Raw genomic sequence first — 18,711 nt, 5'->3', positions numbered from 1 at the left:
CATCTGGGTAATCCGTTTGAAAAAATTTTCGCAGAAGTGTTCGAGCAGTATTTTCATCCCTTATTGCTGTAAAACTTGCAAATGAAGTTAAATTTAAAAATCTCTTAGCTAAACGTAGATTAAGTATAATTTTATGGAAGGTATAATTTATATGCGTTTAGTTGTTTGAAATTTGTTCCATGTCACTGATACCGACTCGAAACCGGGCGCAAGACTGGCCAATGTAGGCGCACGACAGGTTTTTCATTCCCACCATTCATCAAAATACTAGTGAGAGAAGAATGTAAACAAAACAATTCAAGTTTATTTGCAATGTCTCCTAGATAAAACATATTTGAAATATTATTACAAATTGTACAGGTTAGGTGGACCTTATATTGCTGGTTTTGTTGGCGACCATTATCCGCAATTGACGTCGGTCCGACGCGGACTACGTAATCCAGTAGGGAACGCTTGTAACCATCTCCTGATACGTACCTAGATGCAAACGTGCGGGACTGCAGGGTCTAGTCTACACGTAAAACCCTAAACCAATATTAGACTTTTAGCCTTTAGACTCGTCAGTCAACTGAAGATATGGCGTTCAATTTCTTTTTATCGTTAACTTTAGTCATAAGTCTTAGTACCGAAGTTTTACCTGAAGTTTTGGAGAGCCACGAGTATCTAAAGCGAGAACATTCTCTAATACGTCCATATCTAGGTGAGTTTTCGTTATCAGTAATACAGAACTTCTAATGATGTGTTAAATGCAGACTTGAAAAGGTCAAGTTGTGTTGAGCTTAGAGGTAACCATTTATAAATTGTTACTTGGCCACTTGGGTTACGGGTAGCTACCTAGCTAGCTATCACTTGCCTGTCTTGCCACAGGCCACTTGACCCTAGGTAGTTGCCTTAGTGGCTTTGCACATTACACATGAAGACATGAACATGTGCGTTTATTTGGGAATTTAAGCTACCATATCCTACTTCTTTCTTCATAGTTTGTAGTCCGTATCCATAGAGAAATGCCAAGGTCTTGAAGTGGAGAATTCATTATTTTCTGGTGAAACGGATGAAATGGCTACATTTCACGTTTCTCTGGCCTTTAGCATATTGGAGTACTATAAAATGGGTTGTGTTATCTAAAATGTGTGTAAGTGTAGTAGGGCTAGTCTGGAAAAGTCCTATTTTTGTCTGAAATATCGTGGTTCTAATATCATATAATTTCAGTAGGTATGAAATCTCGTTTCATCTATCGATTTCTTTATGACATGAAATTGGCAAATAAAAGTATGCTTGAAGTATTCCTAATATATTGAGACTTGTTTGAAAGTCTCAAACCATAATATTCTTTCTACAAATGGTTAATCACTATTTGGTAGAGCAAGGTCAACTATCAACTGTGATAAATTTTTTGATGTTCTCCCTGGGTGACATGCACTGTCACTCTTGGGATCTAAACATTTTCCCGCCAGACGGCCCAGACCTAGTGTTTTGGCAATAGTATGGCGCACAAAAGTATGACGTCGCTATTTCAACCATCAACAAATGCATGGAACGAAGAAAAAGCTTAATGAAAAGGAAAAAAGTTGAAGTGTCAGAATTATCCACAATGTCGGAATATACCGCGTTTACCCTATCTAGATTTATTGTACTGTACTAGTAGCCTACATGCCACATGTTAATGTGTGTGGAAAAATTATTTTCATTAATTTCTAGTCTTCCTTACAACATTAGCCTATGTAGGTACTGTGGGGTTAAATCTAGAATTAATCATTTGAAGGTTTACTTTCCTTGAGGTTTGTTGGATTATATTCTGTTGGGCAATGATAAGGATGGCAGTTCTAATTTTTCTAAATTTGCTTGAATGCATTCCTTAACCCCTTGTTCCTGTTATAAAAGTTTCGTCATAAAGGCAAAGCAGTCTTATTTTTCAAACTACCCAATTCAATTTCTGGGTCATGCCTAGGCCGGTGATAGTGAAGTATCACTATTGTGGATACCAGCATTCTGTATTCACAATATTAGTCTAGGTCATGAGTTAATTTGGTTCAAAATGAACCAGATTCTAAATTATTTAGCTTGCCACTCCATCTTTCAATGAACCTGTTATTTCTTGACTTGGGAGGACAAAAAAGATAAGGTCTGACCAACCTTCAATGTTTTTTGGCTGCCTTGCTTAATTGATCAAAAAGCGTTATTTCCAAATTAGAAGACATGATCTTGTTTGAGCCATAAATTATATACAACTTCTTACTCTTGGTGTCTTGAATCAACCTTGAATAAATAGTCTAGATTTTACTGCAAATGAGGAATTTCCTACCAAGTTTGAAGCCATGCATGCTGTTGCTTTTGTCTTGAGATGCAAAAATGGTTGTTGGCAATAGAGCCACCGTTTGTAATCTGCGCTGTGCTGCTAGGCCTTAAAAATGCAGACACGTGCAGTATGATGCCATCTGCACCACAGGAGTAATATTGGTTCATGCTTCTGCATGGATTTTCCTAGAAGTACAAATTTGAAACTGCTCGAACAAAAAAAGAAAAGGAAGAAGAACCCTGCAAAAAACAGTAAATTTTAGATTCGAATTTGGCTAGGTTAACATTCACTATGTACAAGCTTGCACTAATGACCAAAATGACAGCTGGTCTGAGATTAATGTTGAGATGAGAGCAAGTTGCCTAGTGTTAAGTGCCATTCACTCAAACCCTATCTTTTCTGTTGTTGGATACCTGGTAATTGCAAAATTTAATTTTTCAGCTTGAGTTAGTTTGCAGGAGCATAGATTTGCTAAAGCTTCTCCTGAAATTGGTTATAATGTAAAAGCCCATAGTTAATAATTAGTTCATTAGAACCAGAAACAAATGGATGGTGTAACTACTATCATGCTTGAGATTGTGGAACAGGAAGTGAAAATTGCACTCCTAATCCTTGCATGCTAGCCACCTATAGCAGCTGTTAGCACCTTGAATGTACTTTCTTGTCATTGTTGACACATCAGCTAGGTATTGATGCTTGTAGATTTTTTATAGAGTAGTCTTAATACATTGAACTGGCTGTTGAATATTTGTCAGTCCAGGGATGTCTGTGCCAAGTATAAGTTGTTACATGTTGCCAAGTATAAGTTGTTACATGTTGCCAAGTATAAGTTGTTACATGTTGCCAAGTTTCACTACTACATGAAACTTAGTCATTCAATATTACTGATGACCAATGGCACTTGAACTTGGATACTGCTTTCTACCTGCAAGGTGCTACAACTCATGTTATCAGGAAGATAGAATCAGCATTACACAAGTTCTAGTACCACAAGGACTTAACTAAGTAGCAGTAAGTGGACCATAACTTTAATAGGCATATGTCAACAGGTACCGGTACATCTGTTCCTTACTGGGACTTCCTTGGCAACACCATGGTGACGTCAAACTTCGTACGTCTGACAGCCGACGTGCAGTCTCAGAAGGGCGCAGTGTGGAACAAAGTGCCCTGCAATGTGCGCTACTGGGAGGTCCAGTTGCAGTTCAAAGTTCATGGGTCTGGCAAAGATCTGTTTGGCGATGGCTTTGCTTTCTGGTGAGCTAAACTACTATCAGATTATTTAGCAATCTCCTATGCAATGAAATACTGGAGCAGGTGGACACTCCTGCATCTAGTGAACCTGGTAGCATTATTTTGACATATTCATTCGAAGTGTCTGAGCAAATCTGTATATAAATTTTTCCTGATGGTTTACTAGGGCCTTGTCGAAATAGTTTGCTCGCAACAATCCAATCTTCAGATGAAGAAATAAAATAATGATTCTTTCTGCAGGTACGTCAAGGATCCCATGAGACTAGGGGACGTGTTCGGTAGCATGGATTATTTCAATGGCTTGGTCGTCATTGCTGACACGTACAGCAACCACAACGCGGCTCATAAGGTGAGGGCTTTGCAAGATGTGCTGGAATTTCTATTGGCATTTACGTGCGACCTCAGGAGATTTGGAATCTCAAACTGCTGTTTCGTTCCGCGATAATAGGGTTGAGTTATTGCTGTAGTTAAAGCTGCCTTCAGATTTGCGATATGGAATGTATTAGTTTAGTCATAATTGATAACGCTATGTTGAATTTTAATTTCATAAAGTTAATTTTGCATCTCAGCACGGCCACCCATACGTCTCTGCCATGGTGAACAATGGCACACTGCACTACGATCACGACAGAGATGGAACTCACACACAGCTTGGTGGCTGCGTCAGTAAATTCAGAAATATAAACTTCGACACCTACTTGTCTATCAGATACATCAGGGACACGCTTGAAGGTATGTATAGTTGAAACATTTTTTCCAAGTTCTCGACTCCGCTAGAGCTCGTTCTGTGGATTGTTAACTCTTCTTTTATAGTGTAATAATTTGCCGGTACATACAGAAGATTCTAATTTTTTTTTTACTGGAAACCGCCGGGGTTACGTTCACTGCACCATTTAAACACACGTCAATGTTTTGAAATCTATCGTCGAACCTCCGGTAGATTATTTAAGTAAATTTTTGGCAATATTTTTCATCCGGCCTTGTCATGAAACCAATCTTAAGGGATTATGTAAAATTTAGAATTGGTACATTTTGTCGCCAACGTTCTTAATGGCATTTGATTCGGGTTGCTTTTGTATCGATTTTTAAAATATGTAGATTTCTAAACAAATATAAATCGGTGTCAACAGCAAAAATCCTAGAAAAAAATGCCGATAAGTCTCTAACAAAATGAAGCACAATCTTGATCACATATTTTTCAGTTCGTACAAGCATAGACGGCGGGCAGACGTACACGGGTTGTTTCACTGTTGTTGGCGTGGCGCTGCCTACGGGTTACTACTTCGGCGTGTCTGCCGTCACAGGCGACCTGTCGGACAACCATGACGTCATAGCCATCAAAACCTACGATTTGGTGCCACTCGAAGGAGCCGAGGTAATCTCTCGGCTGTAAATGACGATGTATTCATAATCTTGAATATAGTTAGCCGTTTATTCCTGATCTATGACTCGTCAGGTTCTGCTAAATTTTGGCTAGAGGCAACTGCCGAACTCCTTATTTTTTTTACTATAGGTTAGATTTGATGAGAATTTAAATGAGATTCAGTGAGCTAGTAAATTACAAGCAGGGTTAAAGTGAGTTATCTTCCGCCATCAGGTCTTGGAAGACAGAAGTCACTTGGTGCCCTCTGCGTTAAACTTCGAAGCGCCAAGAGGTTAGTTGCACAAGATATTTATGCATTCAGAGTTTCTGAGAGAAGCTGCGCGTGAAAGTGAAATTTAATGACTAGTAAGATGTAATCTAGAAGTAAACCCGTACTGATACTGAGCTATTTATTTTGAATGAATGGCCATTGTAATAGTTTTTCATGGCGGTCATGGATTAAAGTGTTAAATCTATATTGACCGATACCGTACTTTACATTTATTCATTCGCAACCTCCTTCGCCTAATTTCTGCCAGATCACGTCGACGACCCTAAGCCTTCCATGTTGACGGGATGGAAGAAAATAGCTTTGCTGGTGATCGGCATCGCCGGTATCTCTGGAGCGGTCATAATCGGAGGACTAATGTACGCTAAGCAAAAGGAAAATCAGCGTAAGAGATTTTATTAACATGCCCTGCGTGTTCCCGGCACCTAGACGTTTTACCGACGTCTCAGGAGTTCGATGTTGTGCCTGTCTTGTTCAAAGTGATTTTTTACGGTACTTTCTCGTGGATTCACCCCCTCTGTAAAGAAGGCGGCTCTAGTGTTGTCGTGTTAGCTTTATTAGTGGGTTTTCAACAGTGTGCTTAGAATTGGACTTGATACTAAATTGATTAAGCTTCCTTTCGATTGCGCTCAGTCGGGCGCAAGATGCTTGAATCGCACTAATTCCAGGTTATACAGTGGTACATTATGGCAATTTTAATACTAAAGACGTTAAAATTTTTAATTCTAAATTTTTAAGACGTCTAATGAGTTGAATGGCCGTAGCTGACGTATCTAATCGTGACAGGTGATTATTGTGTGATGGTCAATTAGCGGGCATTCTTAAACAATTAAGCTATTTACTAATGTCGGGAGTTCCTTCCTCGTATCTTCTAAACAGATATCATGTTTTTGAATTTTTTTGAGGCATTTTGACTTTAAAGTCCTCGATCTTGATACCATATAGCATCTTCCTTAGAGTACTTGTTGAATTAGGAAGTTGAGGTCACGATCAGTCATCCCTCCAGTTGAAGCCGTTTTCAGATTTTGCTTTGATTCAATTCGGCTGCTCATTTTATGTGACGCGGTTAGATATTTCACCCGCGATTTTCTAAAATTTGTCTTCAGTCGTTCAGTCATCTTTATCTTTTATTAAAGTCTAAGGATGCTTTTTTCTTGATCAGAAGTTTTAGTTTAACTGGGAATTGTTTGAGATGTACATGAATATCTTGAAGACTTTTCCTACTAGTCCCATTTAAGATGCTCTGAGCCAGATTGCTTCCCATTTTGTGAATGGTTAGATATATATCGTGTACCGCGAATAGTATTTAAATAATTTGCTATCGGTCACTGCAAATGCACCCGAGATCACAGCTCGCGTGTCTGCATTAAGATAAACATGAAGGGATGCATCTACGGTAGTTAACAAACTTTGTTCTGTTCCCTAATCAGATTTTCCTTGAAGTCAATCTTATACCTGGACAGCTTTTCTAAAAGCTTCTCCCGTCTTTGAAATGTTATTGTACTCTGATGACTGCACTTGTGCTTATAACTTTTAATAGATTTTAAACTATCTAATTACGAGTGTCTGATGTGCTGTGCTCAAATAAGTACCGGTAAGATGCAACAAATTTAATAAATTGTTCTACTGGAACTTTCGATTTAATTCCTTATTAACACTTATTCAAGGTTTGCAACTGCCACTCGGTTGTTGCAGAAGCATTCAAATTTCCTTGGAAATGAGGAACGATTAAAAATTCTAATGGATATTACTACGTAGTAATGTCTCTTTCGCCTGGAGTCGGACCCCATACGGTGTGGTAGCTATATAAGTAGCCCCAGTCACAGACTTCCAACTTTAATGCAGTAATGATTGGACTGAAAGCTGGAACCTTGAGGCATCGGTTGCTTGTAAAGTGATGCCAGTAATCTCTGAACGTGGTCGCATTCGCAAGATTCTGTTCTAGAGGTATCCTCTGCAAACATTTCAATCCTAAGTGTCCCAAGTTGCTGCTGTGTCCATGTGAGAAAATGTTGAGTGTAGGTTGTAGGAATGTTCGAGAATTTTTGAACACATTGAACTTTCATTCTATCCTTGGGTTTTCTCTCCAGTCTGGACGGCAGATCGTTGCCGTACCTGCATGTAAGAATTGCATTGGAATCGGCTTTTTCCTTTATAAGTGGCGGAAAATCCTATATTCTCTAGCTCATGGCTAAGCGGCGTTGCATTAGAAGTATTTTGTGTCGTGCATTGAAAATATTGAAACCTACGATCGGCCACGCGTCGGTATGGTTCCCTTGAGCGAAGATCTGCCTGTTAGTCCAGCAGGAATGAGAACCGGACTAGTGTCCATCAACACTTGGCATTCTGACCCTTTCGTCACCGAGGTGATTGCATCACTGAGGCTGAAGTATTGCGTAGCGCACGGAGCTGGGCTAGTGGTAGAATCCCCCTGTAAAGGTTCAATCTGATTTGAATACTACTTCGTATCGCGTCCGCTACTTGAGTTACGGTCCCATTTTACTCGGCACGAAATTCTTACGTCAGGTGGATGTACTACGGTCAAATGACCAACGCGGTAATTTGAAAATGTAGGGTCCGCACATGCTTCCAGGGAATGAGCGCTGGGCCATTGCAACAAGGTTCTCAATGAGTGGTTCATCTCTTGCCACATGGGTTTCGTTGTCATCGAAGTGTCAATAGCGTTAGGTCAAAGTTGTGACTATGAGAAGTTTGATGGTGAGGGAAAATCAGAACAAAATGAATAACTCCACATGTATAACTTTTCAACTTGTCTGTCTTGTGTACACAGCTGATTTGTCCCCGTCAAAATTACGAGCATGAACTGTTTTCAGCCGGTCAATGCGTAGACGGCACTAAATGAGTGGAGAAAATATTTTTAACTGCGATGTCACTTGAAGTGTCTTAATATGTATTCGCTATCAACGAACAAATTGTAATTAGAGTATCGATTAGGTTGAGGGTAAGACGAATCCAAATAACCAATTTTCCGAAACTATGCATATCACACAAATCGCGTGCAATCAAAACAAGTTGAAAGAGTGCAACTCGGACTTACATTTTTGTTAAACATAACTCGTCACAGACAACTGAGAGCACATACGGAAGTTTAGTCAACAAGGTGTCAAAAGCTGCGAGCCGCTCGCCTGACCATTGAAAAAAGCAGAGGATAACGCGAAAAACGCTTTTCCTTAAAGTGAACATAAGATAACTGAAGCAGCAGGTATAACCCATCCTCCCACATGCACAAACACCGAATATTATCCCGTATTCCAGAAAAAAAATGTAAATTAATGATAAATATGATATATTTTTCGTCTCGTTGACTATTTTCGACAACAGGGCAAACAAAAAAGACAAGATCCCAGCATAAACTCGACAATGACGAGCTACGTGGAAAATTCCAGCCAAAGTGTATAGCTTGTCGTCTGTAGCGCGTTTTACGTATCTAGTATAGGTAGTTACGACAACGTAGCAATACTCCCGTGTCAAAAATTTTGTTATATATATATTTAGAACAGTTCACATTGAAACCTCTTGATAGGAACGAATATTTATAAAAATCACGTGCAGCTTTACAGCCACGGAGCTGCAGCACAGCGCACATCAATCAAACAACCTTTGAACGATCACATTGGCATTTCCTGCTTTTTGCCAAGAAATAAAACTTTGCACCGAATCGCATAAATGTTACGACTGATTCTACAGAGCAGTTCAGTCGTCAAAGTCGAAATAGTCGATGACGGGTTTAGGTTCGTCCTTTCCTGAGCTGCCGCGCCGCTCGAGTTTCTTCAAGCCGCCGTTGCCACTTGCACCTCCACGTCCTGCAGCCTCACTGAAAATGAAAGTTTCATCAATTCCTCTATACTTCATCAGAAATATAACATTTTGAATTCATGTAGCAAATTACTCGATATTTCTTAAAGCAATCTCGACTTGCCAGCTGCACCCCTGGAATCAATGGCTTAGAAAATTACGTAAATTTCTCCGTTCCTCATCGCAAGTCTTATTATCAGTAATTATTTCAACCGAGTTGAAAACTCAATAAATCGTTTTTTTTAAATCAACAAAATTAAGTAACACAAGATACAGTCCTTATTTACGGTCTTAGGTGAAAAATTTAGATAGACAAGCCAAGTTGAAATACACCCAAGGTTATAAATCAGAAATGAAACATTGAATGTAAATAATGCAGTGGAATTTACACCACATTTTCATTAGTCATAAATTTTGCTGGAAGTTCATTTCTAATAGATCTCTTCATTAGCAAAATTTTAATTCTATACATGAAGTTGGAGGAATCGCCGGTTTACACGAAGTTATGCTGTGAAGTACCTACGCTACCGCATGAAAATGTTTAGCATGGAATTGACCAGCTTTGATATAATCTAATAGATCATCTAGTAGGTAGCTCTGTTAATGATCTCAAATAGCTCTCATGTGACAGCGCCCCTCCAGGCAAATGACGTTGCAAAAAACGTTGATTACGAATGGATTTCGCTTAAACATTGTTCAATAATGGTTATATTAACGTCGCATGCCTAGTGAGGAGACCTTCACGCACAGTTTGGGTCCTGAACGTCTGGTTGCGGTTCTCATAACAACATGATATTCTGAGAGCAGGGTGGCCAAGGGCGGTATCGTCCTAGTTTAAATACTGCCATATTAATAAATTTTTCTCAATATGAGCACGGCTCTGTACTCCCGCTCGTTCTCAGCGCAATAAATGAAGGAGGTTTGAGTGTCATATTTGCATGATACCGTCACCTGTCAACACGTTAATACAAGACACTCGTCTGTTATACCATTGGTAATTCAATGCCAAGAGTTCGAGCAGCAAATGAAGTAGTACTAAATTTTCACATTGAATTATTTATTATACTTTTAATAAATTGTATGTTATACAAACATTCTCATTCATTTTTTGCTTCGGTGTTTAATTTGTTAAGGTTTGTCTGATTTTGTAAGTCAGTTTGCAAGTTTGACATGCCCAATATACATTCTAATCGAAAAATATCAGCAAGTGTTTATTAGGAGGATAAAAAGATAAGCCAAGTGTCGATCAAATTCGTTCAATTTGAAGCATTAGTTCGTACGTTCGAAAATCATCGTATGCATTAAAATGTTGACCTCTTTGTCTACTAGTAGCACCAGGTACTATTATAAAAAAAATACGAACAGCATTGATTATGACTTAAAATGGATCATAAATAATTAGCTTAGTTGAATAATATTGATACTTAGACACTGACCATGCCGCGTTGGGCAGTAACCACGACGTTCTTCTTGGGCTCCTCGTCATACGACATTGAGGTGCACCCGAAGAACTTGCTGTACTCGTGGATGAACTGACGCTTTTGGCTCGGCATCGGCGCGAACGAGTGGCTACGGGTCTTCTGCTTGGACTTAAACAAACAGTGGGTAAATATACAACAGATTACAGTTTAAACACTGTGGCGCAGGCCACATTTTTTCTAGAGGTACTACAGATCATCAGTACTGACTGTAGGAAAACAAATGACATCTCATAGCAACACTATCCGGCACGAGCGCGAGAGAGCGGCTGCTGGTTTTCTGCTTGAACGAAAGCAAACCATACACATAGATTCAACCGATGGCAATTATCCGTATATTCACTGCACGTCCTCTCTCCTGAGTAAGAAAATAAATGACATTTCATGAAATACTTTCCAGCAAGGCGATAGTGACCGCGGGTCATCGGTTTCGCTAGATAACATTGAAAGTAAATTCGATGCATGTTAACCCAATTACCTTTTCTTTAAAATTCAACTAGTGTTTTAAAGAATTTCCTTTAAAATGAAACTAGTGTTCAAAGACTTACAACTTACGTATATACGACTTACAACTTAAGTATATACGACTTACATCTCTGGCTTTTAGGACGAGGTCGTAGAGCGCTTTGTGGACCATGCTAGCAAACTGGGGATCTTTATTGGCCATATTCTTGAGGAAGTCACTGAAAGCTAAGGTCGTGGCAGATGTGCCTAAACTATTCCGTGACTCGGGGTTCTCTATCTGAAGGGCGAGCGCCAGCCTGGTCATGCGGTTTTTGGCGTGACATGCATCGTTGCACTCGAGTCTCTTGAGGCTGTCCTTGCTGGGGCCCAGGATGTTGCTAAGGTCCACAGAGACCCCTGAGTTGCCGTGCTGCATCTGCGCGAGCTTCACTGAAGCCATAGCTCGGTACTCGCGCTCGTTCTCAGCGCAAGAAATGACGGAGGTGCGCGTGCCACACTTGCATGATACCGTCACCTAACAAGGCGGTGATACGAGAGCATCAATGATGGGCCTGAACTATTTGCTGTCACTTATAAAGATGTTATATAAGCGTAAATCAAGTGACTATGATAGGTCTAAACTCCCTGTGTCGATTTACTACTGTTTAACATCAGATCATAATCAGAGGGAGATATTAATAATACCCAACCACAATTACAATATTGTCTCGCAAAAACTACTCTATTGTGACATTCAAACTTTAGTCTAGCTACGGCACCTCTCGTTCCTAAGCAATAGCACAATCCTTCATCGTATACAGAAATGAGAGCGACGTACGGTTTCCTTGCAGTTGTTAGTAGGACACTCGCCAGAGTGGCAAGGGTTGTTGCAAGGATGCCCACAGCCTGGACGTGGCTTGGTGCACTTCTGGGGGCAAGAGCCACTGCCTGTGATGCAGGCGCCGTCGTGGCAAATGCGCTGACATTTGTGGAGACCGCAACGTAGGGGCGCGTCGCACAGCTCGCCGCAAGAGATGGCCGTTAGATAACAGGGCGTGCTGCGCATCATCTGAAATGATGGAAATTGTAGAGAACTGGGAGAGGTGCACAGTGTTGAAAAGAAAGAATAATATAAGCAGATAGCTCGACAGCTTGATGCTTTTCATCAAAAGCATATAATTACGCGTGCATAAAAAATGCATAAAAAATGAACTTATGCCGAACTATAACACAAGTTTGAAAGAGAGAGAGAGACCATGTACATGAACTGTAGAGTTGGATTGTTATTTACATTAAATCTGACCAGGAAATTATTTTTTACTGCAATCAACTCTTTACCGAAACGAGAGTCGAACCCTCAGAATATTTATAATTTAAGAGAAACCCTTTCAAACATGAAAAGTGACAGGGCACAATGCTTATCCTTAATGTTATTTTGAGCAGAATAAATTCAACCTAACCATGGATGTTTAAAATAAAAAATTTCCTAATTCGGGTTATTTGAAAATCATAAGAGCACCACAAAATGTTGGGTTAATAGTAAATAATTTCTTTCTCAATAATAAAGAACACTCCCAATTTCAACCTAATTTGAAACGAAGTTACACAGAAAAAAGTCAAGTAAATTGTATTTGCATACTGCAGATGTAAATTAAGGTTACCAAACAAATTACTTTTTATATAATCATGGGTTCAACGTTCGCCTCATCAGTAGAGTGTTTTTCTTTGTAAACTGCAAGTTGATAACTGATTAATGAAAAGTATGGAGTTAATTTATGATTCCATGGACCCACAAGAAGTTACCTTATGTTTGCCGAAGCAGGGCTTCTCGTCCAGAGTGGTACACGGGGGGCAAGTCTGCTCAGGATGACACTCGTGAGACGCTGGATGCTCACAGGCACGCGGTCGCTGACACGGCTATCAATTTTGGCGAGATAAACAAAAGATCATGAAATTCAAGTGAACAATGTACTAAATCCAGCAATCAAATGAATCTTAAAATTCACGCGTAATGTTACTGAATCCAGCAATCAAATGAATACATCTAGACAGAGTTTCTTAAGAATATTTTCTACATGGCATTCTGAATTTTTGACGATCAGCATTGAAAATCAAAATGAAAGAAAATTCTAGTACATTTGAAGTAAATTCTCTGGCAACTATGTATTAAGACGTAATCTCATCATTTAATTTCCAAGATTAACGAAAGCCAAGACCTCAATTTAGGGTGGTTTTAACTAACGTTTCCACAGAGAGGAGGCTTGGTGCCACAGGGTATGGGGGCTGGTATGGAGGAGCTGCCGCAGTGGCAACTCAGGTCGTCCCATGAAACCTCTGGACATCTGAAACAAGTAATACAGCATAATACATCATAGATACTGTACTAAAACTTGTTAGCAATCCCAAGAGCACTGTTTGATATTAAAATTTATTTAAAGAATCAGAGTCATATTAATTTTTTAAATAAACAACTATAAAAAACTACATAATTACTTTCAAATCAATAAGCATTTTTTCATTCATCATATTTTCATTCAACTATCACACAAAATAATTACCAAAGAACAAAACCATTAACTAAACTCGGTTGAAAATATTTTTTTGCAAAAAAAAAGGCAAATGGATGCGCACATCAGAATTGAAACAATAAACAAATGTATAACAAGAAACAGTTGAGCATCTACCACACAACTAAATGAAGTTGTACATCATTATCGTGAGTTCCTCCATGACGATATTCATAATTTACTTTCATTCATCACTAAATGAAGCTGCACATCATAATAATGAGTTTCCAATGATCAATAATCATAAGAACCTTTTAATTTATCACATACTTGTAGCATGATCCTCGATGGCAATCCTGACTGCACTTGTGTTTGCCACAAGACAGCCACTTGCCGCATTTCAGGGGGCACACATGATCTACATCAATACAGCATTTGATGCCACACTTGTGACGCCCACAGAAACGCAGTTTCTTACACTGCTTTTGGCACGTAACTTCATCAGCTTTAGTTGTGAGCTTCTCACATGGCAAATTTTTGTCCATGTTGCCGCAGCGACATCGCACTGGAGTGTTGAGGGAACATACAGGACATGGCCCTTCATGACATTTAGCCGCACACAAGTGGAAAGATCCTGGCTTGCCACAAAGCAGCCTTTTACCGCATTCTGATCCACAAGTTGGGATAGGATCTGTGCATTTTTGTCGCCCAACAACAGTTTTGGAATCTACTATATCCTTAGATTCTTCTTCATTAGATAAATAATTCAAATCTAGCTGGTCTTCATTCTCATTTTGGTTGATTCCTGAGGTCGGAGTTTTACTAAGGTTCTTTCCGTCAGTTTTGGATTCATCTCCCACTTGAAGTTCATCATACAATTCCTGTAATGGCTTTTTGCCACAAGGACAAGAGTTGACTTTATCAACAGTTAAAAAGCACTCATCACAATCACCTTCATGGCACAGCCGTTTACACTTGTGGTGACCACAGTCCAAAAGCTTGTCACAGACTTTGCCACATTCATATGACGCAACAACGTGACTCTCACTGTCACACTTCACCGTCCGAGAGCTCTGAGTGCAGTGGCAAGTCTGTACTACTTCAATTTTACAGTCTGCACAAGGACCAGCATGGCAGGGCAGAGGACAGGTATGCGCTGTACAGGAAAGCTGTTTACCACAGATGCCTCCACACAGCAGAGTCTCACTGCCGCCGCTGCATCGCACGTCCTTGGTGAGGGCTCCACATCCGCAGCTCTTTTTGATGTATGCCATGCATGGCGGGCAGGGGCCAGGATGGCAGAGTTCATTGCACTTGTGGGTGCACCACTCGTCTTTACGACGGCCGCACAGCTCCCCACATGAATGGGGGATGTCCACGTGGTTGTACTCGGGTTCACGCAGTTTGCCACAGAAGCACTTGTAGGTGTTGGGACGAGACGTGTTCTGATCATTGCAAGTTGGGCAACGCCATCCTGATTCTGAAATACATAAGCAGGGTTTATAATATATACACAGCATTATAACTTATCAAGCTTTGTATTTTCGGCATTCCAAAAACTCAAAAAAGACTGAAAAACTATTGAGTTAAATTTAGTGGCTACATGTTGTCGCTCCAGTTATTTAGATCTCGCACCAGATATCATGATAAACATCACCAAAGAGGTGGGAGATCTCAGTCATCGAAAGCTTCTCAAATCAAAAATCGATTTTCACCCACAAGGGGTGGAAGGTCTCAATTGTCTAGTCTAGCCCACTGAAACATCTCAAGAGACAAAGTGACAAGGAGGGACAGGTGAAAAGCAACAGAAACGAAGACACTCAAACAAGAGGTCGCGTACACAAGGCATCGGCCGCCCGCATCAGAGAGAAAGAGAAGGGAAATGTAAGGAATCCTACCTACATAATAACCCCACAACTGAGAGACATACAACGCGAGCTTAGTGGTGGGGCGCTCAGCAACAATGATCCAGGGAAAAAACAATTGAACGTGAACGAAATGCATAAAAAATTTTCAAAAACAGATATCAAAGTTCACTGACCTCCTACTTGCTGTGAAGAATTAGCCCATTTCTTGATGCAGCCAAGGTGGAAGCAATTGAAGCAGGTGGAGCATGACCAGATCGCATGCTGAGGTTTGATGCGGTCACAACAAACAATGCATTCGTACGTGCCACGTCTTAGCATCTCAATGAGCTGCTCACGCTGGTTTCTTCGATCTTCTTCAGTGTCTACTCTGCTTGAGGAGAACGTGAGAGGCCTTGATGGCATACGGTGTCCAGGAATCTGAGCACTATGTGGCTGAGGTTGCTTTCCATCTTCAAGTTCAGATGACTGTTGACTTCTACTCTCAGACTTAAAGATATTTTTCCTGCCAGCTGCATCTCTGTATCGTTCCAAGTCCTGTCTTGTTTTGTATTCTTTGTCATATCCATATCTTCTTTCTTGCTCAGAAAATTCTTCTTGTCTGCCTCTCCTACCACCACGGCCTTTACCTCTCCTGTTCCCCCTGTCAGCTTGATCTTCAAATCCACTGGGTAGCATGGCGTCGTGGTTACTTACGCCTTGACGAACATTATTTCTATGTCTCTCTTGCTCTCTGTCAAATTTTTCTCTACCACCACGTGATCCATTACTATTAGCAAAACTCCTTTGTCCTCTGGGCATGTTTGAGGATAAGTTGTTGTTGGGCTTTTGAGAAGACATGAATGCTGCAGCTTCTGCCAAAGCTGCTCTCCGGCCTTTTTGCATTTCTTCCTCTTCATCAATGGGTACACGGTTCTCACAATATTGGGCATTAGAACGACCACGTCCGCGATAACCACCTCTTGCACTTCTTGTTACCCGACCTTGACCTCTGCTATAATCAAAATTATCTCTTCTGATTGTACCAGCATGGTTTTCTCCCCTAGGACCTCTAGTGTGGTTGCTATTGTAATTGCAACTTTGTTGATAGCCTTGCGAGGTATCACCAGAAATTGAATTAAGATTTGTGTGAGGAGCTTTCATATTAATCTTGATCGTCATGTCAAGCTGAGCTGATACCTCAGCAGTGGTACTGGGAAAAGCTGCTGAGGTACCTACAGAAACTTGACTAACATCTGCATCAACTTTATCAGGTATTACAGTAGCCGGTGTGTTATGTGCATTACTAAACACGGCAGTGTCATTAGAGCAGTCAACCTTGGACATTGAGGCAGCACTGCTTAGGGCAGGTTCTGTAACAGCTTTCCAATTTAATTGGTCAGCAGGTGGAGGAGAGCAATAGTAAGTGGTCCCATTAGACAAAGTACCAAAACTACTTTGAGAAACGTTAGCTCTCATGTTGTCATGGGCCAGAGGGCTCACATAAGACTCAGAATAGCCATAAAACTCTGGTCTAGGTAGACTGTAGGCTGGAGGTGCTCCACTTACATACCCATAAGGTAAAGCAGGGTTGGAGTAAGCAAGGGAAGAGGAATCTGCTCTTCCATTGTAAACAATTGGAGAGTTCAAAAACGTGCCAAACATGTTTCCAGGATAATTGTTATTGGGAATTTTGGAATAGTAATAATTGTCTTGGCAAAAAGTATTAGCTGGATCAACACCACTGGCTTGAGTCTGATAGATGTTGGAGCATTGGCCACCTAAGTGAAGAGTAGCAGGAGACTCGTAACTTTCGAACGCTTGTTCAGCAGTACCTGTAAAGATGCTCACAATTAGACTAGTGAACAGTGACAAGTGGGAAAAATTGTACATGAAGCTTTATGAACAACCATGAAGCTTTCTGAACTTAATCAATGGTTTAATTGGTATGCATTTAAATTTTTAAACACAAGCTCACAGCTTTTTCATAGCAAGTGGAAACACAACTGAATGATTTAAATCACTAGGGCACAACTGAGTACCGGGTACCAACTTTCAACAAATAATTAGTAATCTTTCTAGGAATGCACTACTACTCTTCAATTAAGATAAATCTACTATTGTGATCCAAAATTATCATGAGGATGAGTTTTGAAACTAATTATTACTGTAAATTAAGCCATGGTAATCTAACAGCAAAATTTAATTCATAAAGAAATAACTGGTGAACATAATATTACAGAATGCATTCATGAAGACTAGCTAAGTCAGAATAGAATCTCTTGATTGCCTCAATTGTGCATTATACTACATCAGAAATGATACATCTCATTTGTAAAATTAAGCTGTTAAACTCCTGTAATTGGAATGTAACTCAGGCCAAGTAACTCAGTTCAGAGATATCACATAAGTGAATATTGTTTTTTTTTCTAAGTGGGGTGTCTACAGCTGGAGCAGTCAATATTTATTTCTCCAGGAATGGACTAACATTTGCTTGCTAGGTATCGCTGCATATCTCAAACTGTCAATCAATATTGGAAAAACTGAATGTTTTAACCAAAATATTTTACTTTATACTCAACAAAGTTTAAAACTTCTTGCAAAATTAGCAATAAGATTTTTTCAGCATAAATCTTTCAACATAAATATTGCAGCTAAAGAATAGTAAGAATGCTTATCATGATTCAGAAAGTAAGACATTTCTAACAGCTGCAGTCACAAATGAAATAAGAATTATAATCAAGTGAACAATATGGGAAATACTTAGAATCTAAATTTAGCTTACCAGTAGTTGAATTTACTGAGAAGAGTTGCTTATCAGGAGGCTCCATGGTCATAGACAAGTGTAGAACTTCAGCCAAGTGATGATGCAACAAGAATTTAGTAAGAAAATTAAATAAATGCTAATTTCAAACAACAAAAGTTTACAACAAACTAGTACAACTAAGGCAAGCAGCACCTGAAAATGAAGTAAGGAGATTTAGAAAATCATCAAAACCTTTTCAAACCATTTTCTTTACCAATTTACCAAATTCACAACTGTAAAAATTATGATCAAGTCTTTATACTCCATGATAAGTTTGGGCTCATTTTATAGCTTTTGGCAAGGGCTAATGTATGGCATCTTCAAAAAAATTCCATATGCTATTTGTAACGTGCCAGATGCAAAATAGAAGTATCCCAAATGACCCCTAGGAACGGAGTTATCTGGTACACTTGAAATAAAACTTAATTTTTAAACATTTGAAGCATGCAGACTTTGCAGAGTGTACTTGTCTATTACTAGGCCTAACAGCAATCTGAAGTCTTCCTCTTCCTTTGTAGATGATGTGGATGAAGAATAAATGACATTTTCTGTGATTTTTACATGATATTCCTTTATTGATATGATATCACCATATCCATACATTAGGGTACCGTATT

The 18,711-nt window shown here is 39.7% G+C and overlaps 2 protein-coding genes across 2 annotated transcripts; one reads left to right on the top strand and one right to left on the bottom strand.

Annotated features, from left to right (window-relative positions):
* Window positions 1-416: 416 nt before the first annotated feature.
* LOC108675788 (VIP36-like protein) lies at window positions 417-6,831 on the top strand. The gene is made up of 7 exons (XM_018163816.2): window positions 417-700; window positions 3,346-3,550; window positions 3,788-3,896; window positions 4,117-4,279; window positions 4,750-4,922; window positions 5,145-5,202; window positions 5,450-6,831. The coding sequence occupies exons 1-7, from the start codon at window positions 577-579 to the stop codon at window positions 5,599-5,601; spliced, it is 984 nt and encodes a 327-aa protein (XP_018019305.1). The 5' UTR covers window positions 417-576; the 3' UTR covers window positions 5,602-6,831.
* A 2,082-nt stretch (window positions 6,832-8,913) lies between these two features.
* Window positions 8,914-18,248, bottom strand: LOC108675778 (transcriptional repressor NF-X1). The gene is made up of 10 exons (XM_018163804.2): window positions 18,074-18,248; window positions 15,486-17,123; window positions 13,775-14,924; window positions 13,180-13,279; window positions 12,741-12,854; window positions 11,776-12,006; window positions 11,086-11,472; window positions 10,452-10,604; window positions 9,741-9,844; window positions 8,914-9,034 (listed from the first exon to the last, which is right to left on the bottom strand). Exons 1-10 carry the CDS (start codon window positions 18,123-18,125, stop codon window positions 8,914-8,916), a joined length of 4,050 nt encoding a protein of 1,349 aa, XP_018019293.1. The 5' UTR covers window positions 18,126-18,248.
* Between the last annotated feature and the right edge of the window lie 463 nt (window positions 18,249-18,711).

This window comes from Hyalella azteca, unplaced genomic scaffold (assembly GCF_000764305.2).
Source record: "Hyalella azteca isolate HAZT.00-mixed unplaced genomic scaffold, Hazt_2.0.2 contig3508, whole genome shotgun sequence".
Taxonomy (NCBI): domain Eukaryota; kingdom Metazoa; phylum Arthropoda; class Malacostraca; order Amphipoda; family Hyalellidae; genus Hyalella; species Hyalella azteca.
The sequence above is the reverse complement of the archived record's forward strand: the minus strand, read 5'-3'. Positions and strand labels throughout refer to the sequence as shown.

Excerpts from the sequence above, each read along its gene's own strand:
- LOC108675788 (XM_018163816.2), top strand. The coding sequence starts at position 577 with ATGGCGTTCAATTTCTTTTTATCGTTAACTTTAGTCATAAGTCTTAGT. Across the intron at positions 3,897-4,116 it reads ACCACAACGCGGCTCATAAG|CACGGCCACCCATACGTCTC; the intron begins GTGAGGGCTTTG and ends TTTGCATCTCAG. Across the intron at positions 4,923-5,144 it reads TGCCACTCGAAGGAGCCGAG|GTCTTGGAAGACAGAAGTCA; the intron begins GTAATCTCTCGG and ends TTCCGCCATCAG.
- LOC108675778 (XM_018163804.2), bottom strand. The coding sequence starts at position 18,125 with ATGACCATGGAGCCTCCTGATAAGCAACTCTTCTCAGTAAATTCAACT. Across the intron at positions 14,925-15,485 it reads TTCTTCACAGCAAGTAGGAG|AATCAGGATGGCGTTGCCCA; the intron begins GTCAGTGAACTT and ends TATGTATTTCAG. Across the intron at positions 12,855-13,179 it reads AGCCTCCTCTCTGTGGAAAC|CCGTGTCAGCGACCGCGTGC; the intron begins GTTAGTTAAAAC and ends CAAAATTGATAG.